Below are 25,792 nucleotides of genomic sequence, written 5' to 3'. Positions count from 1 at the left end.
TAGAATGGAGTAAGTCGCATGTGACACAGCTGCTCACCCGTTATTTTTTTTTCCGTTTTAAAAACATATTTATAGACCACCAATGCGTTTAAAACTTGACGCATATATCAACTGAGATTATCAACTAACTATATTGACTGAAAGATTCGAGATGCCAACAACAAGGAAAGATCATAAAACGCTTCCAAAACCAAGCGCAGAAGACCCCCCTATGGCCGCGGGACACGTTCGCAAAATCGCAGAGGATATTGACGGGATGTCCACCCCAAGTTCAACCCCTATAATCACCTCCTCAGACTCGGAATATATCATCCGGGAAATGAAAAATGAAATGAAAAAAATGGAGAAGTCAATAACCGAAACAATAACCGAAAAAGTAGATGCTATCAAAGAATCTATCGAAGGCAAAATAGAAGCGCTAAGGGTGGATGCCGAGGCACATATTAAGCGCACCGTGGCACTGGAAATTGGCTTGGAAGCACACCAACAAAATTTCGATCGCATCTACAATGAAGTAGAGGTTAACAAAGTTAACCTAACTGCTGAGATGAAGGGGAACTACAATGAAATCAAGACGGAGCTCAGCGAAATAACGTTGGAGCTCACGCGAATCAATAAAGAACAGAAAGCCAAAATATTCGAGATGGAATATCAAAAACGCAAGCTGAATATTCGGATTGTCGGTCTGGACGAATCAGTGAGATGTGAAAACCCTGAAGAGTTTGCCACAGAATTACAGAAAATCTTGGGAACAGGAATCCTTCCTAAAATACCGGAGGTGGATCAGTGCTTCAGATTGGGACCCCGCTCCATTGGCAATAACGCTAAGCCCAGAGTGATATTAGTTATACTTCGCCAAGTCAGAATAAAATAAATTATTATGCGTGAAACTCGCAGGATGAAAGGCAATCTGAAATACATGGAGGTACCAATACACTGCTTTGAAGATTATTGTCGTGAGGTAGTGGAACTGCGTGCCAAGTTCAAGACGGTGATGTCTCAACTATACCTGGGGAAATACAGACCCCTACTAATATACCCTGCAATACTTCGCATCGTCGACAAACAAGGAGCAAAGGTTCTCCTCAACTCGCCTGAAGATGCAGCCAAATTCCTGTCTGAACAACACACAGAATAGTGTATAAATGGCCTTTTAAATCTCAGTTATGCAAGGTCACCATATAGTACAACCTTTAATAACCGAGGATTTGGGACAGAGAGACCTACGTGCTCAGAGTTTTTGAATGCTTTCCCCGACGTGTTTATATTATTGCGGACATATTGGATTTAAGATTGGAACACTCCAGAACATACTGTAACATTCAGACAATGTAAAAATGACATATTGGAATAATCTAGAACATCGAAGCATTCTTTGATATATGGAGCATTCTGGAATATCAGCAATACGTGGTCATTCACTCTACCAGAAGCCCCTCGGGGGAATAATCAACAGCTATCTAGATGCAGAACCACAGAGCCATCATAGCCGGCCGGCTGAAAGATCACTCTACACAACGATCATCGCCCACCCCGGTCAGGGGAAATGCTGCATATACGTATTTAAAAACTGTTTTTTATTAATGGGAAATAATTTCACTACTTCTCCAATTTATACTTTAGATGTTTAAGCATAGCAATGCTCTTTTAAGATCTAAGTTAATGTTCTCTTCCTTTTACTTGTTTTTTTTTCTTTTTCATCCGCTCTCTCTGATTTATTGAGGCTCTCTCTTCAGTTCAATACCTTCATATTATTCATGGGTTACTATAAATTACACAAGTTCATATAAAATGTAAGTGATTAGGGCATGACAATTGAAGCTTATTTTTGGTCTTTATTTTTAGTTTATCTCATTTAAATTTTTATTTATTTATTTTTTACGGGTAAGTGGCCAAGCCACAGTCGACATTCTACTTATGGTAGAATTTAGAGTGTTAGATCCTATGGTATACATAGGAATGTTAAGGATAATTGGATCATTCTGGGATATCCGGTGGTGCAAGGGAGGGAGTCATACGCAAAGGTTGTGTTCATGGAACACAATCCTGTACGACTCTCGGTGGGAGGGAAGGGTAGGGGATTTTTATTTGTATATATGTATGTTTTTAAGCTCGGCTCTCAACGGGACCTCACTAGTGGGATGTATATCTATTATTGCCTCGCACTCTAGAAGCATTACCAAAAATTACAATGCAACATGTATAGACTATGGCTAGTTTGAATATAATGATATGGAACACCGGGGGAATAAATAACCAACTCAAACGCAAAAGCGTGCTCACACTGATGAAAAAAGAACATGTGGACATTGCTCTGCTAAGCGAAACACACATTCTAGGGAAAGACATAGGTAAATTAGCGGACAACATATACCATAATATCAGTCACTCCTCTATTGGTACGAGAACTCGGGGTGTAGCAATAGTCGTTAAACGTAAGTTGAATATTGTACTAAAGGGAGTATGGTCTGATGTAGAAGGTCGGATAACTATAGCTAAGATTGAACATAAGAACAGGAAAATAGCGTTGATAGCGGTATACGCCCCAAATTTGTACGAAGAAGATTTCTTCACTACACTAACCAATGCAATGTTAGACATTCCCGATTACTCATTTATAATAGGAGCGGATTTTAATGCCATCTGGAACCCAAGGATGGACAAATCTTACCTCGCCTTTTCCAGCGAACAAAAGAATTCATCGAAGGCATTAAAGGATTGGTCAAAGATTACAGGTGTAAAGGACTTATGGCGGTTACTTAATCCCACGACCCGAAAGTACTCTTGTCGATCTGCGAGACATAAGACACTATCCAGAATAGATTATGTCTTTGCATCACAGAGACTATTTGATAATTATGAAGTGGAAATGATACCCAACGCACTATCAGATCACTGTTATTTACTCCTTAAAGGTACATTTGGTATACTATCCTCCCGAGCCCCAAGATGGCGATTTAACTCGTTGCTGCTTAACAACAAGGAATTCATTACACAACTCAAAGAAGCTCTTATAGTATTCCAACGGGAGAATGCAAACTCGGTGCAAGACCCCAGAATAATATGGATGTCGGTAAAGGGAATGATCAAAGACTTCACGGATAGCTTTTCCTCCAAAATGCGCAAGAATCAAAGCACAAAACTGGATGAGCTGGAAACGCTTTACTCAACGTTATTTAATTCTCTGAAATACAACAACTCAACTCGACTAGAAAATCAAGTTAACGTACTAAAAATAGAGATCAATGCCATATACAGACAACAATCGGAAATACAAATACGCAGCACAAGACAACAGCAGTACTCCCATGGTTCCAAACCCAGCCACCTATTAGCCATGCGATTAAGAATTAATGCAACATTTGCAGATATAACTACCATTAGAGCACAACAAGTACTTGTAACAGATCCTGTAAAAATAAACGATACATTCAAAGTATTCTACTCCGACTTATATAAATCAGAAATGACCTTCGATCAAAACAAAATGGACACATTTCTTAATCAAATTATTCTCCCTAAACTTTCAGAGGATGACGCTAAACAGTTAGAAATACCGATCACACTAGAGGAACTCAAGAAGGCCATAACCGCAATGAAAAGTGGTAAGGCTCCAGGAAGAGACGGTTTCCCATCAGAAATGTACCTTTCTTGTTGGGACATAATTGGCCCCTTATTACTAAATATGATCTTATACTCAGTCAAGGAGGGGAACTTCCATAAAATTGACAATATTGCACTCATAACAGTCCTCCTTAAAAAAGACAAAGACCCCAACGAGTGCGGTAGTTATAGACCTTTAAGCCTCCTCGGAACAGATATCAAACTGTACTCTAAGGTATTAGCCATCAGATTACAAAAGCATATGACGTCTTTAGTTCACCCGGACCAAACTGGCTTCATAGGAGGCCGCCTGATCACTGAGAACATAAGACGTATACTGCACGTACTTGATGCCGACAAGGAGGACACCATACCTAAGGCGATGCTGTCCCTGGATGCTATGAAGGCCTTTGACAGGCTGGAATGGTCGTATCTGTGGGCAGTGCTAGAAAGGATGGGGTTAGGAAAAGGATTCATCGATATGATTAAAGTATTATACAAAGACCCATCGGCCATGATTACAACAGGCACAATCATCTCTGAAATATTTCCGGTATCACGCTCTGCCAGACAGGGTTGTCCTCTTAGTCCCGGACTGTTCAATCTATCATTAGAGCCTTTAGCACAATATATAAGACAATCCCAATCCATAGAACCTATCGTAATCAAGGGCACACAACAAAAAATTTGTTTATATGCGGACGATGTAATATTGTTCATGAAAAACCCCAACACCACATTGCCTCATCTGCTCAAGTTGATTGAGGACTTTGGTGATTTATCGGGATTTAAGATAAATTGGCCGAAGTCGGCTTTCCTTCCACTTAACACCCCTGCAAAAAAAGATACAACCCTCCCAGGACAGATACCGATGGTAAAACATTTCAGATGCTTGGGAGTGGAAATATTCCCTACCATAAGACAAACGGTGAAGCACAACTACACAAAAATCCAAAACAAAATCAAAGACGACCTTGATAGATGGGCAAAACTTAAAAACACAGTACAAGCACGGATATCAATAGTTAAGATGGATGTACTACCTAAAATCAACTTCTTCTGTTCAATGCTACCGTTACCCCCTCCAGAGGGTTACTGGAAAAGATTACACTCCTCCACATACAAATTTATTTGGAATAACAAACCACCACGTATAAAAAGATCCACCGCACAGAGAAATAAAGCAGATGGTGGCATGGCATTTCCAGATTTTTTCCTATATTTTAAGGCGTACTCATTAAGTCCATTGACAACATGGTTTGACTCCCAAGCATTAGCATCTTGGAGAAAAATAGAAGAAAACATAGTAGCCCCACATAGACTGAAGGACATAGCATACACTAAACTACCAATCAAGCACTGTGAACGAAAATTTGGCCCCATAATTACTCATTACTCAATTACTCAAAATCCTAACCCACAAGAATGGCACAATCATACTCCCTTATTCAATAACAATGCTCTCTTAATTGGAAAACGACCTATAAGATTCCCTATATGGGAAGAGCAAGGCATACACTCATTAGGGGATGTTTTTAACAAACAGGGTTTTTGTAGTGATAAAGAAATACGCAAAAAATTTAATCTCACCAAGTCCACATGGCTTTTTCACAAACAGTTAGAGCTATGTTTGAAGTCTCACGGTGTTCCATTAGACAGACCAATTGAACACCACAGATACCACAAATTCTTCTAACGTCCTCGTATGAAACCCTCCAACTTGACTCTGTCTGGAGGAGGGATATACCAGACCTGGAAAATGACTTTGATTGGCAAGGAGCCTGGGCAAATGTCCGACTTACATCAAGGAACCCGGATCATCAACAAATCAATCTTAACTATATTCACAGGACATACTTGACTCCTATAAGACTGTGCCGAATGGGGCTCAAACAAGATTCCAAATGCACCCAATGTACAAATGGGGACGAAGGGACATTTATGCACATGTATTGGGACTGCTCACCAGTTAAGGCATTCTGGAAAGATGTGACCCAACAAATATCAAAACTCGTATCTTGGAATATACCTGTACACCCCTCGGTATTGCTGTTGAATGATGTTTTTGAGTTTGCAGTGAATCCACAGCTAAAGAGATTGGTTTTATCGGGTATCACAGTAGCCAAAAAGCTGATCGCATCACGCTGGTTTCAACCGGAAAAAATGTGCCGTAAAGTTTGGTTTCTTACATATCTCGATGTAATTTACCATGAAATATCTACAGCAAGAATTCTGGGTCTCAATGAATCCAAAATGTCAATGTGGTTAGAAGTGGTGGAGAGAATAAAAGCTAGCTTATAATGGTAGTGTCTGGTTAGGTGCGAGGGATAGTGGAGGTACTTCTCAAGGTGGGGTCCGGGAGGGGGGGGTTCGAGCTGAGCATATGTGTGTAGGTTTTTTTTTTTAGATAACAGGTATTATGGGTATATCTTATATAAAACAACTAACTAAAAGGTGATCTCATTGGATGTGCCCTGACAATTAATGCTTGTATATCTTATCGTGTGTTGTCATGTTTGTTTATATGTTTGTTTAAAAAAAAAAAAAAAAAAAGAAAGTCCAACCGGCGCTGTTACCGCTGTGCGCGCAGCCATATGGCAGCTGAGTGCCGCTTGAAGAAGAGGTGCAGCCGGTGTGACGGCGCCCACTTGGACGTCTTGCATGACAGCAACAGGAAGAAACCCGCACCCCCAAGCAGCACCAGAGTAAGCGTCATGTATATTGACCCCGCCAGCAGCGGGAGCTCCCGAGTGCTCTTGAAGGTGGTCCGAGTGACATTAAGCTACGAGGACAAGGTCATGGACACTTACGCCGTCCTTGACGACGGGTCAGAAAAGACTCTCCTCCTCGCATCCGCTGCAGCCCAGCTGGGTCTGCGGGGGAGCGAAGAAACGATGACGATTCGTACTATAAGAAGAGACCTGAAGACAATAAAGGGTGAGAACGTCTCCTTCACTATCGCAGCAAGCGGGCAGCCAGAGAGGCGGTATAGGATCACTAACGCTTTCACCAGCCAAGACATAGGCCTGTCGCGGTACACCTACCCCATCTCCAAGCTGATGGAAAAATACGTGCACCTGCGTCAACTACCTATACCGCCCATCGACGGCGCCACCCCGACCCTGCTCATAGGATCCGACCACGCACACCTCATCGTCCCGACGGACCGGGTCCACATTGGGCCCAGAGGCTGTCCAGCAGCAGTCGAGACCCGCCTAGGATGGACACTACAAGGCCCCCTCTCCAGGTCTCCCAACCGACCAGCAGCCACTCGCTGCCTCCACTCCAGAGTGACAGAAGAAGACACCACCCTCTTACAGCACGTCGAGAGGCTATGGACACTAGAGACAATGCCCTTTAAGAACGAAAAGAAACACATTCGTTCCAAGGAAGACATTTATGCCATAGCCCTCCTCGAGCAGGGGACAAAGAGAGTCAAAGTCAATGGAGTGATGAGATACGCAACTCCACTCTTGAGGCGAGAGGGTATGCCCACCTTCCACGCCTCAAAAGAAGCGACGGAGCGATATCTACTGAACACAGAGCGGCGCCTAGCCAGAGACCCCGCTCAAGCCACTGTGTACCGCGCTGAGATTGACAAGCTAATCACAGCGGGACACATAAAGAGAATTGACATTCAAGAGGCCGATCAGACGACCGAATCATGGTACGTGCCCCACCACAAGGTCCACCACAACGGCCTGGATCGTATTGTGTTTAACTGCAGCTACCAGATCGGATTACAAAATCTGAATAAAGAGCTCTTGCCCGGCCCAACACTCGGCCCCTCTCTACTAGGCGTGTTGCTACGTTTCCGCCAGAACAAGGTGGCCATCAGTGGCGACATCAAAGGGATGTTCCTGCAGGTGCGACTAGTGGAAGAGGACAAGCCCCTGCTGCGGTTCTTATGGAGAGAGAGGATCAGGGATGAGCAACCATCCATCTATCAATGGGAAGTCCTCCCTTTCGGAACCACATGCAGCCCATGCTGTGCTACGTTCGCACTGCAAAAACATGTTGCAGAGGACCCAGCAGCTGACGAGGAGGTCCGACAAAGTGTAGAGAAAAGTTTCTACGTGGACAACTGTCTGCAAAGCGTCTCGACGCCAGAAGAGGCCGAGGCCCTCCTACTCAAGCTCCGCGCCTCCCTGATCAAAGGCGGCTTTGATCTCCGGCAGTGGGCCAGCAGCGACCCTCAAGTACTGCGCAGCCTCTCCCCAGACGACAAGGCATCAAGCAGCGAGACCTGGATGGCGACCATCCCAGGTGAAGCCCAAGAAATGACATTAGGACTAGTCTGGCGCTTCAAAACAGACTCGCTCCATTATAGACACACACCCCTGACCAAGGAGCAGGGAAGGTCGATTTCACTACCGACCACCAGACGGAGTGTATACAGAACACTCGCCAGACAATATGACCCGTTGGGATGTATTCTACCTTACACCACCAGGGCAAAGATGATTGTACGAGAGCTGTGGGACAAGGACCAGGGCTGGGACGACCCCATACCCGACCACCTTGCTTCCACCTGGAGAGAGTGGGAAACAGAACTCAGCTCGCTCCCAGGTGTCAACATACGCCGCAGCTACTTCCCACCCACAGTGCGGCTGGAGACGTGTCAGATGGACCTGCACGTCTTCAGCGACGCCTCCGAAGTAGCCTACGGTTCGGTGGCCTACTTGCAGGCCCGAGAGGAGGGAGGAGAAATACATACCGCCTTCATCCTGGCTTGTTCAAGAATAGCCCCCCGTAAGCAACAATCGATCCCGCGTCTAGAGCTCTGCGCAGCCCTAGTAGGAGCGCAACTCGCCACGTTAATCCAACGTGAACTCACGATTCCGGTGCAAAGAACAATCCTGTGGTCAGACTCCATGACCGTACTCGCATGGATCCAGTCCGATTCGTGTAGATACAAGGTCTTCGTGGGAGTCAGAATCACAGAGATCCAAGATTTAACAGAATCAGCATGCTGGAGGTACGTGGACACAAAACAGAACCCAGCAGACGTCATCACACGGGGAATGTCCCTGGATGACCTCACACGTCACAATCTCTATAGTGACGGTCCCGAGTTCCTCAAGCTCCCGGAAGAAGAGTGGCCTAACCCCACCCCACGGGAGGCTAGTCAAGAGGAGGCAGAGATGAAGAAATCTATGTTCTGTGGGTTGACGCACACACCAGTCCCCACAGACCCCAACATAGACGACTGCCCTACCCTTGAGAGTGCGCAGTTAAAGACATTCCTGTGGCACCACCCTGAGGTTCCCTCCACTACTGACATTAATGCAGCTAATTACGAAGAAGCAGAACTCCTTCTGCTACAGCGAGCCCAAAGAGACTCGTTCCCCGACGAGCTAGACTGTCTGCAGGGATCAAAGCCAGTCCCGTCAGACAGCAGACTGCTCCACTTGGCCCCTGAGCGCGACGCCCATGATCTCATCAGAGTGGGTGGTCGTCTGAGAAGGGCCCCGGACTTAACGGATGACGTCAAGTTCCCGATAGTTCTCAACAGCCGACACAAGGTCACAGAGCTCATCATAAAGAAATACGACCAGGACGTGCACCACGCTGGGTCAGAGAGAGTCTTCGCTGAGATCAGACGTCGCTATTGGATACTGCAAGGAAGAGAAGCAGTACGACGCTTCCAGCGGACCTGTCTAGACTGTCGCAAGTGGCGAGCACAGCCCAGTATACCCAGGATGGCTGACCTACCCCCCTGTCGCCTCCGACTCGGCGACAAGCCCTTTCACTCCACCGGTATGGACTGCTTCGGCCCGCTGTATGTGAAGAAAGGAAGAGGGACGGAGAAGCGGTGGGGTATTGTATTCAAATGCATGACCACCCGAGCGATACACATAGAACTCCTTCCAACCATGAGTACGGACTCATTCCTTATGGCCTTCCGGAGATTCACAGCGCGGAAAGGAAAACCGTCTATATTATTGTCTGATCACGGGACAAACTTCAAAGGCGGAGAAAGAGAGCTGAGAGAGAGCTTCCAAGCTATGGGCCCAGAACTTAAGACCCACCTCGCTCCCTCTCAGATTGATTTCCAGTTTAACCCCCCGAACGCCCCTCACTTCGGGGGAACTTGGGAACGAGAAGTACGTTCAATAAAGACAGCCCTGTACGCCGTGCTTGGGGCCCAGACCGTGGCGGAAGAAGTCCTCACGACAGTCCTCACGGAGATCGAGGGAGTATTGAACTCAAAGCCCCTCGGTTACGTCTCAAGTGATGTAGCAGATGTCGACCCAGTCACCCCCAACACTCTCTTGATGGGGCGGCTGGACCCCGCGCTCCCACAGACAGTGTACAGACCTGAGGAAGCGAACGGCCGAAGAATGTGGAGGTACAGTCAAGTATTGGCTGACAAGTTTTGGAACAGTTTCCTCCTCCACTATCTACCGTCTCTACAGACCCGCCAGAAATGGGTAAAAGAAAGAGACAATTTGACGGAGGGCACAGTCGTCATGATTATAGACCAGTCACTACCCCGAGCTATGTGGCCGGCCGGCCGCGTAAGCAAAGTGATCACTGGTGCCGACGGAAAGGTCAGAGCGGCAGAAGTGCTCGTCCAGGGACGGACATACACCCGACCCGTGGCGAGGCTGATAGAGTTGCCAAGGCTACCTGATTCCCTTGATGACGACCATGACCCACTGACTTTGTGAATTGCCCTACTCCTCACAACGGACATTGAGTAGTGGACAAGACGGTTAATCTGTCTCTGCTTATCTAATTAGGTGCGGACTAATTAGGAGGCGGCTGTTACAAAGGGTCAGATTAAACCGAATATATATATTTATTACTTGAGATATATTGTATAATATTTGTATATCGTCTGATATCCCTTGTATATTCTTTGTACATATACACGGAATATCCCTTTACCTAGGTACAGGCCAGACCATAATATTCGTTCTCCTATTGGACAGCGACCCCTAGGCGCCAACGGCCATACCCCCAATGTCGAGTTCAAAGCTACCGCTAAGACATGTCTCAACATGCCCAGGTTTGCGCAGTAATACGAGACAGAACTGAGGTTGGCACTAGTTCACTTTACGTATAAATACGTCGCAGGTGGATACAGAAGCACTTAGTCCAAAACGTTGAAGCCTTCACCACGATACAACGTGCTGTGAAGTGGGCCCCTTTTGCCCCTAAATAGAGCCTTGAGAACCGCGTGCGAATTGATAGCTAAAGTGTCAGAGTTTAACGCTGTATCGTCGAGTTCGACGTATTCTATTGTAAAGTAATAGTCTATTATGTATAGTGTATCGTGCGGCTACCGTTCTACAGTGACCAGCATTACCACCGGTTCGTCGTACCGAGCTAGTGCACTTATCCAGGCTGGGCGGCCTAACCTCGTGCCGCCATCCGAGGAGTCCTAGACGAGAACCGTGTGGATATGTACACCGGAGAACCTACACCGACGAATGCAGAGCCTTTTCCGGCTGGATTATATTGCTTTGGTACTGTGGCTGCTGGAGCAGAGAACCGTCTACCCCACTGCTGTGTGGGATCTACCCCGTGAGGAGCACCGTCGAGCCCGCCTCTAGGACCCACAGAGGCTGGCTAGCTTTCATCCATGCTGCCATGCATACCGGAGTATAGCTGTTGCTTTGTCTACGGACCAAAGGATTATTGCACCGTCTCCTGTATCTGGAGTCTCTTTATTCCTCGTTGATCCAGACTTTTGCTCCCGACAATTCCTCTCCCCTGCTGGCTTACAACTGGAGGGAACCCCCTTAGTATCTCCAGCTGACTACGAGTGTGCCTTATATTATTCTTATGCTACAGGTGGTATTAATTATACCCATCTTAATATGCTCATGGACTTACGCTCTTGACCTACTTAAGTGTTCTTCGCCATATAAGCGCAATTCATAATTCTCAATATTGTAACCTACTATTGCTGCTCTGCTAATAAATACTTCTAAATATGACTTTCTTTGTTAAGCCGTATTATTGTGTGGGTGTTCACCATATATACCGTGTACTGTATGGCCAGTAATTAAAGTACATAACTAAGTAGTGGTTTAATGATACCATACTCTCAATACAGTCAGGGAATTGTACCCCTCAGTTACACTAACTGTATTTTCTGGCACCCTAACCTACCTATACTGAAGCTAAAGCACTGTAGACCTAACCCTCTTCAACCACACCTGCTACCAGCCAAAGATCATATTGACCACCAACCCGTCAAGTATATGGTATGGTACAAGACAAGTAGATCGTACCAATCCCTTCTATGACTGCCCCAGGGGTAAGTGGTACACAGGAAGCTACAAACAGCCAGAAAATAATGACACTACCTACCTGTGGTGTCCACTAAACTAAATATTTTAACGGCATACAAGTAGTCAAATCAAATCACAAAGTAAGGACATACTCACCTGTTTGAAGACCGGCTCAAGCCCCCACGTTATACAACACCTGATCACTACCCAACTACAGCACCAAGACACACCATGTAAGATAAAAAAAACACACAAAAAAAATCCTTTTCTCTTTCTCTTTATTTTTTTTTAATTATTTTACCAAAGGCAATTTGCCTAACCAAACAAATCTAGGGGTAATGTTTTCCAAATTCACTCCCGGACGAGCACCCAATTTGTTACGACCCTGGCTCAGAGGGAAGCAACATAAGGGGACACAGACACCAATGGTCTATGTTTAAACCAAAAGACTATACTTATTATGATATCTAGCGCAAACTAAAGATCAATGTGGTGGAAGAGAGGGAGACACTGTTCCAACAGTGTCTTCCAGCAGCAGTTTCAGTGCATGTGTGGGTGGGGGAGGGCCTTTGAGCCCTGCCAGGCAGGTGTCCAATTAGCAGCAATCAGCTGCAACACATGATTAACCAAAAGCATGGTACATAACACTGTATGTCTTTGTATGTTTGACTGTATGTCTTTGTATGTTTGACTGTATGTCTCTGTGTGTGTGTCTTTTCTGTGTGTTTAACTGTATGTCTGTGTGTTTGACTGTATGTCTCTGTATGTTTGACTGTATGTCTCTGTATGTTTTGACTGAACAAGAAACATAAGGTGAATTATATCTAGTTGTATCTAGTAGGGATGGCACAATACTATTTTGCATGTCCGATACCGATATCACAGCCTACCGATCCGAAAACCTGTTTAACCTAGCCATCTATAAAACATCATGCTAAAACTATGAAACAAATCATACTCTCCTAAAAGAATAAAATACATAGCATACATTACTCAATTATGCAATAGTGCTGCTGCTTTTTATTTTGTTCAAATTTTTGACGGCTTCCTGTCCTCGCCCCCGTTTTCCGGTGCAATGCACAGGGATTTTAAAATCATTGGTAAACAAACGTAGTGCTGAAAATATACACTTTGACTGCTGTTTTGATAGGGTTATGGTCTAATTTTTTTTAAAGAAACACAACATTGTACTTATTTGGGATAGCCATGTCGGAGATAAAATGCCGGTTTGGCAACATGAAGCGAGGATAAGCGTCGGAAACCTACATTTTCAACAACAGAAAGGGGCTGGTCGTCCTGCACAATAAATTTGGTTATTTTCTCTGTTAGAGTTATCAGCTTTGCTTTGTTACAGTCTGCAGGGAGTTTCTCGCACTTCTGGATGGTTTCGAGCAACGTTAATTGTGGCAAAACCTTCCTCTTGGCATTCGTTGCACGTATAAACTCGGCATACTCCGTTTCCATGATGAATCTGCAAGTGTTTAATTAAGTCCGTGGTGTTGAAGTTTACAGTGTTGCTGCCACCCCTAGAAATACTTCCGTTGCAGATATCACACTCGGCTGTGTTGTGTTATTCCACAAGTATACATGCGAGGCCTCTGTATTTGTGAGTGTCTTTATTGTTAGCTGTTAGCTCCGTAGCTCCACCATTATCCGCTCCTAGTCTACTCTGCGCCCTGCGTACCTGTCCGTGACCCCAGCACAGTGGCCTGTACTCCGTGTCGTATTAGCGCACACACATTAACATAACACCACAGGCTGTTTTGCCTTTTTCTTCTTTGAGCTTAAAATAACTCCACACAGCTGACATAACCGCAGCGCTCACGTTTAGCTAACGCTAATGCTGTCACGCTACTACTGTTCACGTGATGGCACGCTTTAAGGCATGATTCTTCCTGTTTTTCCGATATCCGATCCTGTGAATTTGACCAGTATCGGCCCGATACCGAGTATCCGATCGGTGCCATCCCTAGTATCTAGGAACATGAAACATAAAGTGAATTATATCTAGAGGTATATAGGAACATTAAACATAAAGTGAATTATATCTAGAGGTATCTAGGAACATTAAACATAAAGTGAATTATATCTAGAGGTATCTAGGAACATTAAACATAAAGTGAATTATATCTAGAGGTATCTAGGAACATTAAACATAAAGTGTACTCAAGTGACATTAGTTATTCAGACGACCAAGGCCATTTATGTATTATAGTGCTGAGCTTTAAATTGGTATGCAGATAAGCCAACACTACTGTGGACACGTGACTTACTGAGTAAGAGTATAATATTATGCCTGTCAAGGACACCGGACTGTGTCTGCATTACTTTATGGCCAGGGTTACATGCCTGGCAATCTGCATGGGGCCAGATTTACATGGAGTACACACAAGAGTGTGTGTTTGTTTTAGAAACTGGAAAGCCGACAGTAATTTTAGCTAGCTAGCACACTGAGCGAGTTAGCTTGTTGGTGAATTGAAAATGGTGTGAGAGGAACCTAATGCTAATACTAACTTCACTTGGCCTCTGAAACGTTTCTTTGGAATATAGCAATTGTGGTTATTGGAGACGTATTATCTGATCTGCCTGCACCTGGTTCGAAGGAAACCCGCTCATGCCAAAATAGGTGGGGTGGCGTTGCTGGGGGTGTGTCAATACATATCTGCTTACGCTGTACAATTTGGTATCCATTTTAGTATAAAATTGCACCTCCATCCACTCCTCAAATCCTCCTCTCTCCTCTCACCCCCATCCCCTTCTCCCCTCCTCTCCTCTCCCCTCCACTCCTCTCCTCCTCATTTATTATATTATATAGTTAAAAGATTGTAGAGAGAGGGCGGTCAGGTGGCGTAGCGGAGATTGCGTTCGTCACCAACACCGGAGACGCTGGATTCGCCTGTTCGAATCCAGCTCACAGCTCCGGCGTTGTCACCAGCTTGGCTGGCCGTTCACACTAATACAATTGGCTGTATTAGAGGGTGGGAAAGCTGGCGGGGTGGGTCCGGGTCGTTGTAAACAGCGACTCCTACAGTTCGGTCGGGGCGCCTGCTCAGCGCGGATAGGATCTAAGGGGGGTAGTGCGATCCTTCCACACGTTACACCCTCTCAGTGAGAGTCCGCGCTGCCAGGTGAAAAGAAGCGGTTGATTGGCTAGACGTGTGTAGGAGGAAGCATGTGATAGCCTCCACTCTCCCAGACCGACTGTGGGGGGTAAGTGCGCAGCGACCAGGAAGGGGATTGGGAATTGGCATAACGACTAACATTGGGATGGGAGAAAAAATCGGAGGAAAAAAGGAAGGGGAAAAAGATCAATAAAAAAATAAATAAAATAAAGATTGTAGAGAATGCGCACTGGGGGTTTATCTGTGACATTCACACTCTAATGGTTGCCTGTACGACTCAAGTTATGGCAGCCACTCAAAACATTTTAAATGGGACTTATTTGGTTTTCCTCAGGGCGTCAGTTTAATAGGGGGGCAGTGATGGCCTGAAAGGTTAAGAGAAGCAAGCTTGTGACTAGGGATGCCCCGATCACGTTTTTTGCCACCGATCACCGATCGTCTTGAGCCATATCGGCCGATACCGATCGTTTTTGGTTTTATATATAAAAAAATATATATACTTTTTTTTTTTTTAATATATATATTATATAATTATACTTGTAGTTGTATTATCTGCGAGACATCGCCACCACGCAACAAGTCAAAATGCTCGCTATCTGCAAACAGCTCCACTGTCTGTGTATACTCTGCTTTGTTCAAATCACATTCAGCATGCCCTCAGCAGGGTATATCTGCGGCTCTGCAGATATACCCTACTCCCTCAGCTAGCCCCTTTTGTGACTGCGATGCAAGCCGGGGCTCGAATACGCATTGAATCAATGTTATAAGACATTGATATCAGGAGCTATCTGTAGCTACTGCTAGCCAGCTAGATAACGTTAAGACAACACCTCAGTGAACTATTTAGTTTAATGGGACATTTCGTTTTGAACAGAGAGCTAACGTGAGCTAACGTGAGCTAACGTGAGCTAACGGAGGTATCAACATGCACTACTAGACTATTGCTGGAGCATTTGTTGATATCAGGAGCTATCAGTAGCTAGCCGGCTAGATACCGTTAGACAATGCCTCGTGTATTAAACTAAAAGTGAATAGTTGACTGGGTAATTTTGTTTAAACAGTAACGATAGCTAGGTAGCTAACGTTAGCTCACGGAGGTCCGCACTAGACTAGAGCAGAGGAGCCTCCTCTGTGTTTACACGGGTGCGGGAGGGGCAGGGGGAGGAGGAGCGGCAGTTTGCAGCTCTGTGTGTCTGAGAGAGAAGTCAGCAGCGAGTGAGATCTCCGCTAAGAATTGGATCATGTTTTTCGATCGGTTTTCACGATCGACGAAAATAAAGCATTATCGGAATTCACCGATCTCATATTTATACTGAATATCGGCCGATACCGATCGCTGGCCGATCAATCTGGGCATCCCTACTTGTGACCATAAGGTCGCCAATTCTATCCCCCAGACCGGCCCAACTTCTTCACTGGAGCTGCTCAGTGGTCAACAGTATCAGACTGTGGTTGTACTGGGCAGCTCCCAGATGTGAATATGTGGGACTGTGTATCTATGAAGCAGGACATTGCTGAAAAAAGGGTGTCCGTGCTCGGTGAACCTATCCTGGTAAATACAGATTATAAAGAACCTACCCTGGTAAATAAAGATTATAAAGAACCTACCCTGGTAAATAAAGATTATAAAGAACCTACCCTAGTAAATAAAGATTATGAAGAACCTACCCTGGTAAATAAAGATTATGAAGAACCTACCCTGGTAAAGATTATAAAGAACCTACCCTGGTAAATAAAGATTATAAAGAACCTACCCTGGTAAATAAAGATTATAAAGAACCTACCCTGGTAAATAAAGATTATAAAGAACCTACCCTAGTAAATAAAGATTATGAAGAACCTACCCTGGTAAATAAAGATTATGAAGAACCTACCCTGGTAAATAAAGATTATAAAGAACCTACCCTGGTAAATAAAGATTATAAAGAACCTACCCTGGTAAATAAAGATTATGAAGAACCTACCCTGGTGGCGGCTAGGTGGTGCAGTGGGCAAGGCACTCACCACCAATGCTGGAGACGCTGGGTTCGAGCCCAGCTCTCCACATTGTTTTCAGTTTGGCTGGTCGTCCGTACTAATACAATTGGCAGTATTAGGGGGAGGGAAAACTGAGGGGTGGGGATCGGACGTTGTGGACGGCGACTCCTACAGGTCGGTTGGTGCGCCTGCGCAGTAGAATCAAGAAGAGATGGAGGCGGCGCCCCTCCAAAGCGCAGACCCCTGACGCTGAAAGATCGCGCCGCGCAGGTGAAAAGATGCGACGGCTGCTACCTCGAGTATCGGAGGGGACTCGTGCTATGTATGGCTTCGTCCACATTGCAGCCGGCTTGTGGGAGGCAAGAAACAGCGTTCGAGACAGGGGAGGGTTGAATTGGACGATACGAAATTGGGATGGGAGAAAAATAGAAAAATGGGAGAAAAAGTGGATAAAAAAAAAGAACCTACCCTGGTAAATAAAGATTATAAAGAACCTACCCTGGTAAATAAAGATTATAAAGAACCTACCCTGGTAAATAAAGATTATAAAGAACCTACCCTAGTAAATAAAGATTATGAAGAACCTACCCTGGTAAATAAAGATTATAAAGAACCTACCCTGGTAAATAAAGATTATAAAGAACCTACCCTGGTAAATAAAGATTATAAAGAACCTACCCTGGTAAATAAAGATTATAAATAACCTACCCTGGTAAATAAAGAACCTACCCTGGTAAATACAATAAAGAACCTACCCTGGTAAATAAAGATTATAAAGAACGTACCCTGGTAAATAAAGATGATAAAGAACCTACCCTGGTAAATAAAGATTATAAAGAACCTACCCTGGTAAATAAAGATTATAAGGAACCTACCCTGGTAAATAAAGGTTCATTATTTTTTTCCCTCTTTAATCCTTCAGACAAAGAATAATACACGTTTGTTTAAATTTTTCTGGATTGTCAGATATTTTGCAGGTGTACAATGGTCCTCATTCTCTAACATGTTCGTAAGTGCCTTTGTAAATATCATGGTAAAAAGTTCATACTAACAAATTTACAAAAATCCTCCTCTGGATTCCTGAATGCGTGAAATAGTCTCCGTAAGTGGCCAAAATCATCACAGCTGGGTTCCCATGAATGAAAAACGTCATTCATTCTTAAACTGGAAGCACGTTCTCGTACACCTGCATTTGCATACAGACACGCCCTGCCAGCTCATTATAAGGCGAAGGCGGCATGTGCAAAACAGCGTTGCATCTGCTCCATGCTGACCCATTCAACAGGTAGTGCGGAAGCGATTTGCGACATAGATTAGATTAGATTAGATTAAAATGTATTGTCATTATACAGCACAAGTACAATAAACCATCCAACCAGAGTGCAAATGTAACTGTAAAGTGCAATACAATGCACAGGTGATGAAACTGGTAAAAGGCTTCATTTGGGATAAATAGTTGGTGATTGCGTGGTGAAGTCGATTCTACAGACATCCTCGGAATTAAATAATTATAATAAAGATAAATACGACAATATTTCTATCATTAACAATTACGTTTTGCATTTATAGTCATGACTCATGAGGCATCGTGAGCCTTACACACACACTGCAAACTAAATAAATAAGAACTAAACCGATCGCCACGGATATAGCTACTGTATAGTGGAATATACTGTATGTTGTTGGTTTGATTTATTCATATTGCTAGAAATAAATAAATGCGTCTGTAGAATCGAAGTGACTGCAATCCCCAAGGACTTCTCCCAAAGAAAGCTGTTAAAAACACTGGCGTTTTCGGTATCGGTGGCAAAAAACGTGATCGGGGCATCCCTAGTCACAAGCTTGCTTCTCTTAACCTTTCAGGCCATCACTGCCCTCCTATTAAACTGACGCCCTGAGGAAAACCAAATCAGTCTGTCCGACTTACGACTGCCTTTTCGAGTTCGTAGATCCTACATAAATCCTACAACGAATTTACAATACGAAGCCACTCCAGAATGCAGAAGAAGTTTGTAAATTGAGTTACGAAGGAATTCCTTGGTAACTTTCACGTATGTCCGTTCGAGAATGAGGACCATTGTCTCCAAACCTCATTATCTAAAGTTAGTTGTGCTCCTTGTTAAAGGTGTTAGAGTTTGAGTACTTTTGGCTGTTGTATCACATTCTTGATGACTTCGATTGACTTGAATTACAAATGCATGGGCCGTCCAACCAAATGTCATGACAGACTTGTATGTTTCTTTATCTGAAAAATATGAATAATTTCATCATTAAATGGGAAAACCACCCAAATCAGAAATTCCAGTGTATTATTTTTATTTCCTAGGAAAGTTCAGTCAATATTTGGGAACATTAACCCTTTCACTGCCACACTACAGAAGGTTAACCCTTTACTATTTACTACCCTTTAAGGACCCCCTCGAAAACGAGATAGCATATCTCAAGGGGCTTATCCTTCTAATACATTTCAAAATAACTATCACACTACCGACGGTTAAAAGGGTTAACCTTCTGTAGTGTGGCAATGAAAGGGTTAACCTTCTGTGTATTGTAGCAGTGAAAGGGTTAACCGTTTGGTAGTGCGGCAGTGAAAGGGTTAACTACTGTATCCCAAAGACAGAAATCGGAGGAGTAAGGACTCCGACTTCTGATATTTTTTGGATCATCTTGGGCCATAAGAATAACATGTTTGAATTCTGAAAGTACTTCCTATTTTAAGTGACGAGTGATCAAAACTGAAAATGAATTGAACCCCCAGCCCTGCAAGGAACAGATCATGATAATGTGATGATTGTGCACAATTGTGTGTGTGTGTGGATCACTGATATTGTGCGTGTGTGTGTGTGTGTGTGTGTGTGTGTGTGTGTGTGTGTGTGTGTGTGTGTGTGTGGTCACCAGGTACGTGTGTGTTCATATCGCGAGCCCAGCTGATGAACTGTCATGTCAGCGCAGGGACCAGACACAAGGTGTTGCTGAGGAGGCTGCTGGCTGCCTTCTTTGACAGGTTAGTTTCCTGTGTGTGTGTGTGTGTCCGTGTGTGTGTATCCGTGTGCGTGTCCCTGTCTGTCTCACACACAAAGAGGACAGTGTTTTAGTTTTGATATAAATAATGAAAGGGCCAAACGGTAAACAGATGGGTGCTGCTGGCAGAATACCTTCCACTTCGTCAGCCGTCTCCCTACGACGAACACAACCGCCGGAGGTTCACGGGTGGGAAACCGGCGGTGTTTGAGTCCTGGTCGTTTGCATTTGATAGTCTGGAAATAAACGTAAAAGGTAGATTTCCTGCCTGGAGACGTGCAGCACGCAGGCAACAGTGGCTCAGGAGGTAAGAGCGATTCCCGGTTAGATTCCGGCTCCTCCCGGCAGTGCGTCTAAATGTCCTTGAGCAAGACGACGCAGCAGGTTGGACACCTTTGCACTCTTTGCCGTCATCTGGTGTGTGAATGTGAGGGCGAAGAACGGGTGAATGTGAGGCACAAGTTGTAAAGCGCGTTTAAAAATGCTGTATAAAATGAAGTCCATTTACCATTTCCCACTAAATCGTAGTCGTAATATTGCCACACGTTCAAAGATGTAAAAAAAGAATGACGTGTATAAAGGGCAACGTCTGAACAAATCTGAGGTCTGGAAAAGAGTATAGAATGTTAAAAAAGAGAAATGTGTTGGAAACCCGTTCAGGACTTGTTGTTTGTTCTGTTGCACTAGGAACACTCTGGCCAACAGCTGTGGAACAGGCATCCGCTCCTCCACTAACGACCCCAGCCGCAAGCCCCTGGACAACAGAGTATTGCACGCAGTCAAATGTGAGTCGTGTGTGTGGTGGAATTCTGCTCTGTCATGCTCAGGTTGGGATTCCTTTCCACCCTGTTGAATGGAAAGGAATCCCAATCTGAGCATGACATAAGATGGCCCGCCCGTGTGAATACGGTCCATTGTCCAGCGTCCCGTGTCCCCGTCGCCATTATTAACAGGCTCATTTTGGTGGACGTCACTAAGAAGGCAGTTGTGACAGAAGCTTATTGCAGCCTATTGTGTTTTGAAGTGCCCTATTGTGGACGTGAGGATAAAGGCAATGGCTCACCTTGGCCACTAGATGGCAGTATCTACGCTGAAACTAAACATGAGCTAGTGCACAAAGTTGGCACAATGCAACATTTATACAATGTATATATATATTTATTTATTTTTTGTTTGTTAATGCTGACATTTTGGACGTTGCCCACTGTGAAATTAAGCACTTAATATTACGGCACACAAATGACATTAAACATTTGTTATTATAATGTGTACTATGCACGATGGTTTAACTGAGGAAGCATTTGTTCATCTCCTCAAGGAATGTATTCCCAGTGTCAGAAATATTGTGTCTGGTACTATGCTTGAGTAAATTGTAATGAACCAAAGGAGAATATAAATACATTTTAAACGAATCATTATATAAATTATTACTAGTTTTTTTTTTCATCTTTGACAGGGAATAACACCATGCTAACATTGACCAAAAGTGAACTGAGCTCATTCAGCACCGCATTCTTTCATTTATTTGCATTCATCTAAAAATGTTTGGACCTTATGGTGTTCTTGTTCTGTTCTTGACTTATTGTTATGTTTTCTTCTTGACTTGTTTAAAGAAGACCTGTACGGCCCATGGGGACATTAACGTGTGTTGTCGGGCCCTATAAATAAATTTGATTTGATTTGATTAGATGATTTACAGGGGTTTGGATTGAGACACGTCTAAATCGTCCATTTATATTTAGCTAATAACACTTAGAATCATTGGTAATGTCACGGGGACATTGAATCCTTGTGTTGTGTTAATCACAGCTCCATAGGGGCTAAGGGGGACATCGATCATTCTATTAACTTTGAGGAATGTTGTTGAACCGTCCTGAGCCTCACCCGTGCTCTCCTCCCTCCCTTCCTTCCTCCCTCTCCGCCAGTCTACTGTCAGAACTTTGCCACCAGCTTCAAGGAGAGCGAGATGAACGCCATCGCGGCCGACATGTGCACCAATGCGCGCCGCGTGGTCCGCAAGAGCTGGATCCCCAAGTTGAAGCTGCTGATGGCCGAGAGCGACGCCTACTCGGCTTTCCTCCCCGACGCCGTCAAGATGGAGGACGACGCCCTGGGGGCGGACCACCACCACCACCACGCCTTTGACCCCGCCTCCCTGGAGGTCGGTGGCGCGGAGACGGGCGGCTCCTCGGGCGAATCGCTGCAAGGCGTGCCTGGTGAGGGTGGAGCGTTGTTCTGAGTGGGTGGGGGTCGTCGGAGAGGTCGGATGGGGTGGGATGATGAAGTAAGATGGACGTGTATCTGTATTCCCCCCCCCCCCCCCCCGTTATGCTCGCCCTCGGCCCCCCCCCCACCCAGCGCTCCATGATCCCCCCGCGTTGCCGCTCTGGACCAGACACTGTGGAGACTCTGGAAGGCCTTGGGCGCCTGCGCCCTGCATCACCACCACATGACATGGTACGGATGGTCTGGGCTTTGTGACTGACTGCGTGACGGGGTGCGTAGAGGGATGGAGGAGTCCAGGGGGTGTAGTTCTTTCCTTTCACCTGTTTCTCTGCTTCCCCCTGTCTTTCTTTTAGGTGTTTAACCACACACTCCCACCCCCATATCAAATACATTCCCTTTAAGGGGGAGGGGGGGTCTAGGCTGAGGAGGGGGGATGTGCTGGTTGGTTAGTTGGGGGGATGTTTGTTTGGGTATCTGATTGGCCAGCTGGAGTGTGTGTGTATGTGTGTGTGTGGGGGGGTGTGGATGTAGCATTGGTAGTTTTCCCTTTGACGATGCAAAAGAAAAAAAAAGCAAAGCCAATTTCTTTCCCTCCTCATCCTCTTTCATCTTAATCCCAGCAAGTATCTTTCACAACCACATTTATCACACCCACTGCTGTGTCTTACAAGTCTTCATATTTCTTTGTTCTATATCATAATTTCGGCATGTTTCTCTGTTTGTAACTTGCTGGCGATCCAGAGAGAGAGAGAGATAGATTGAGATAGAGAGAAGGGGGTGGGGTGGGAATGGGAGGAGGGGGGATTACTACGATGATTGATTGTAAAGAAAAATTTTAAGGGGAACAGAAAATAATAGATGGTCCTATTTTTCAGAAGAAGAGAAAATGTATTTATACAAGCACACACTCATGTGTACGTGGGGAGAGCGAGCGAGATTGTTTTTAAAATTGTTGAGAATGTCAAAGCGCTATTTTTGCATTAAAGAAATGTGGTTTAATGATGGTCATAGTAGTCTTAAAAAAAAGTAGGGCCCTTGGTCGTTTATATTCTTCCTCTTTTCATTTTGTCATGTAATGGACAGAGCAGTTGCACTGTTAAACTTTCCAACAAAACATTCACTCTTCCGTTGGTTTTGTCTGCGAGAAACAACAAGGCCTATTGACTTTTTGTCAACAGGGACTGTTTAATCGCCTGCTCATAAAAGGTGCAACCAAGTGGTGTTTTTGCAGCCTGAGCTAAACTGCTTCCTCCAAATGATGTCTGTGTTAAGTGCGGAATTGAAAGGCTTTGTTTGACTGACCATGACTACTTAGGGAGCCTATTCTTTGCGTTGAATCGTTGGCAAACTACTGAAATATTTGTCGCAAACGGGGGAAAAAAAGCCAGGGGAACAGGGGTTTTAGGAATATTAAGAATGTGCCTTGAAGTTGAAATCTATAAGCAGAAGCCCTCTTTTCTCTGCGGGATGAGTGATGTTCAGGGGGTGGCAATACTGGTTGAAGTAGAGGCACGAAGGGTTGTTCGCTGTTGTGTTTATGTTGTTGGGTTTGTAGTTGTGAGAGAGGGAGATAAAAAAATGTGCTGAGAGAACGATGGTCTCATATTGTGTTTAGTCATATCTGTGTTCGGGTAGGTGTTTAGTCATATCTGTGTTCGGGTAGGTGAATGGTGGTGAAGTATGCAAGGTACATGCAAATGCAAGAGGTTTTTTCTAAGCTCCAGTGTTGGCCTGAGTTGGGCAGAACACGTGCCTACCGTATGTTTTGTCGTATTTAAGGAGGAGGAGGCTCCCTGAAAGAAGCCTGATATTGACAAGAATATTTATTTTTAATATAGCAATTAAAAATTAAGTGACGGGGTTGACCATCCATCGTTATCTTTGTGACAGCTGAGTGCACTAGGTCCTCTTCTACACTTTGTGTTTCCATGTTGTATTGCCACCTCCTTGTGACGGAAATTCAAAATGGCTGACCGTCAGGGAGTTTTGCACCTTTCCACTTTCTCAAGAGCTAGCGGAGGGAGGTCCCTGCACCTTTTTTTATACGACAATGAACCAGAGGTTCATGCACCTTTCAGGGGTCCTGTAGCCCTTATGCCGCTTTTCCATTGTCAAAAGGAACTTGAGGAACTTCCTATGATGGAACCTTTCAGCACCTCTTGAGAGTTACTGAGCTGGGTTCTGGTTTCTTTCCACTCTAATTTAAGAACCGCAAAGATCGGCAGAAGAGCCGACATAAATCGACAAGTTACGCCGCCCATATTATTTTACACGCGATGCCGTAAGCGAACGTGGAAGAGGACTGAATGCCCTCCTCACCCCAAGTACTGATAAGGGTCTGCACCTCATCATTTGTCCTGACAGTAGAGTGATAAGGGTCTGCACCTCATCATTTGTCCTGACAGTAGAGTGATAAGGGTCTGCACCTCATCATTTGTCCTGACAGTAGAGTGATAAGGGTCTGCACCTCATCATTTGTCCTGACAGAGTGTATGAGATATTTCGTTTTGCGGTTGGATGTAAAAAAGTTAAAAGCTTTCTAGCTCGGCCCCCAGTGTTCCTGGATCTCACGTTCAGTAGCCCCACCTGAGCTGCTCAAAGATGTAGTTCTGAGAACCTTGTGCATCACCATGGAAACAAGTTTGGAATCCGTGAACGTGGTTCGACAGTGCGTTTCACCGTGGCAAGTTGTTACAGTGGAAAAGGACCATTAGTGTCATGTATGACCATTAGTGTCATGTATGACCATTAGTGTCATGTATGACATGTTTGCTAAAGAGAGACGCTGCCTGGTCTTTGTATACAAAACGACACAAACTACCAATGTAAATAATTGAGAAGACTGTTGTTGAAGCTGAACCTTAAGAGTTGTTGACTTCTACTGTTGGATGTTTGTGATTGTGCTATGTATGGCTCCCAATTTTGTATTATTTCTTTCTCCCTTTTTTTACCTTCTCTTTTCATGGAGAAACATGGGCGATGCCGTTGTTTGCGGGATTGCACATGCTAGCTGGAGGTAGTTAAAAAGTTCAGTTGTACGGGTCTCATTGGGGTACCGTGCTACTGAGTTGACATGAGGGAGATGCAGTCGTTTTGTTTTATGTTTGGGGACATTCAGTGGCATCTCAAATAACTTCCTGATTGCATTTGTTCTAACTCTTGTTCTCTTAAAAGAAAAATCGTAACTTTTTTTTGTTTCTTCTCGTTTGTATTTTATTCATCTTTTTTGTGAAAGATACTGTATAGAGACCTGGAAAATTAGCTTTTCACTCAAGTCAATTAGCCAATTATTATTGTTCAGTTCGATAGATATACCCCCCCCGAACCCATGTTTCTGCTTGGGGGACTGGAACAAAATATCATGCCCATATTCAGGAGAGGTAATACCATCAAAAGCTATTCTATTTGATTGTCATGTAGAAGGTAAAAACATAGTTTGCTTTGCGTCTGGCTGAAGAAGCCATGTGGACAGTTTGAGGGCAGCTTGTGTTGCTAGTACTAACTGGTCGAAGCCTACATGCAGATCCTGTTGTCTAGTTTTGGTCCCACTGTGAGGCGTCTCCATGTGATTTAGCAACACGTTTCTTAAATCAAGCT

General features: G+C 44.5%; 1 protein-coding gene across 8 annotated transcripts in view; it reads left to right on the top strand.

The window, feature by feature from the left end:
• Nucleotides 1-25,306, top strand: part of nacc1a (nucleus accumbens associated 1, BEN and BTB (POZ) domain containing a) — a 54,767-nt gene extending 29,461 nt beyond the window's left edge. For all 8 annotated transcript variants that reach the window (XM_084329577.1, XM_084329575.1, XM_084329574.1 and 5 more), the window contains exons 6-8: nucleotides 19,847-19,952; nucleotides 20,657-20,754; nucleotides 21,895-25,306. In XM_084329577.1, coding sequence (XP_084185703.1) covers nucleotides 19,847-19,952; nucleotides 20,657-20,754; nucleotides 21,895-22,208 — 518 coding nt within the window. In that variant the 3' untranslated portion in view covers nucleotides 22,209-25,306. The remainder of the gene's footprint in view (nucleotides 1-19,846; nucleotides 19,953-20,656; nucleotides 20,755-21,894) is intronic.
• The last annotated feature ends 486 nt before the right edge of the window (nucleotides 25,307-25,792 follow it).

The sequence above is a fragment of the Notolepis coatsorum genome, assembly GCF_963971535.1.
Source record: "Notolepis coatsorum genome assembly, chromosome: 14".
Classification (NCBI taxonomy): domain Eukaryota; kingdom Metazoa; phylum Chordata; class Actinopteri; order Aulopiformes; family Paralepididae; genus Notolepis; species Notolepis coatsorum.
The sequence above is the reverse complement of the archived record's forward strand: the minus strand, read 5'-3'. Positions and strand labels throughout refer to the sequence as shown.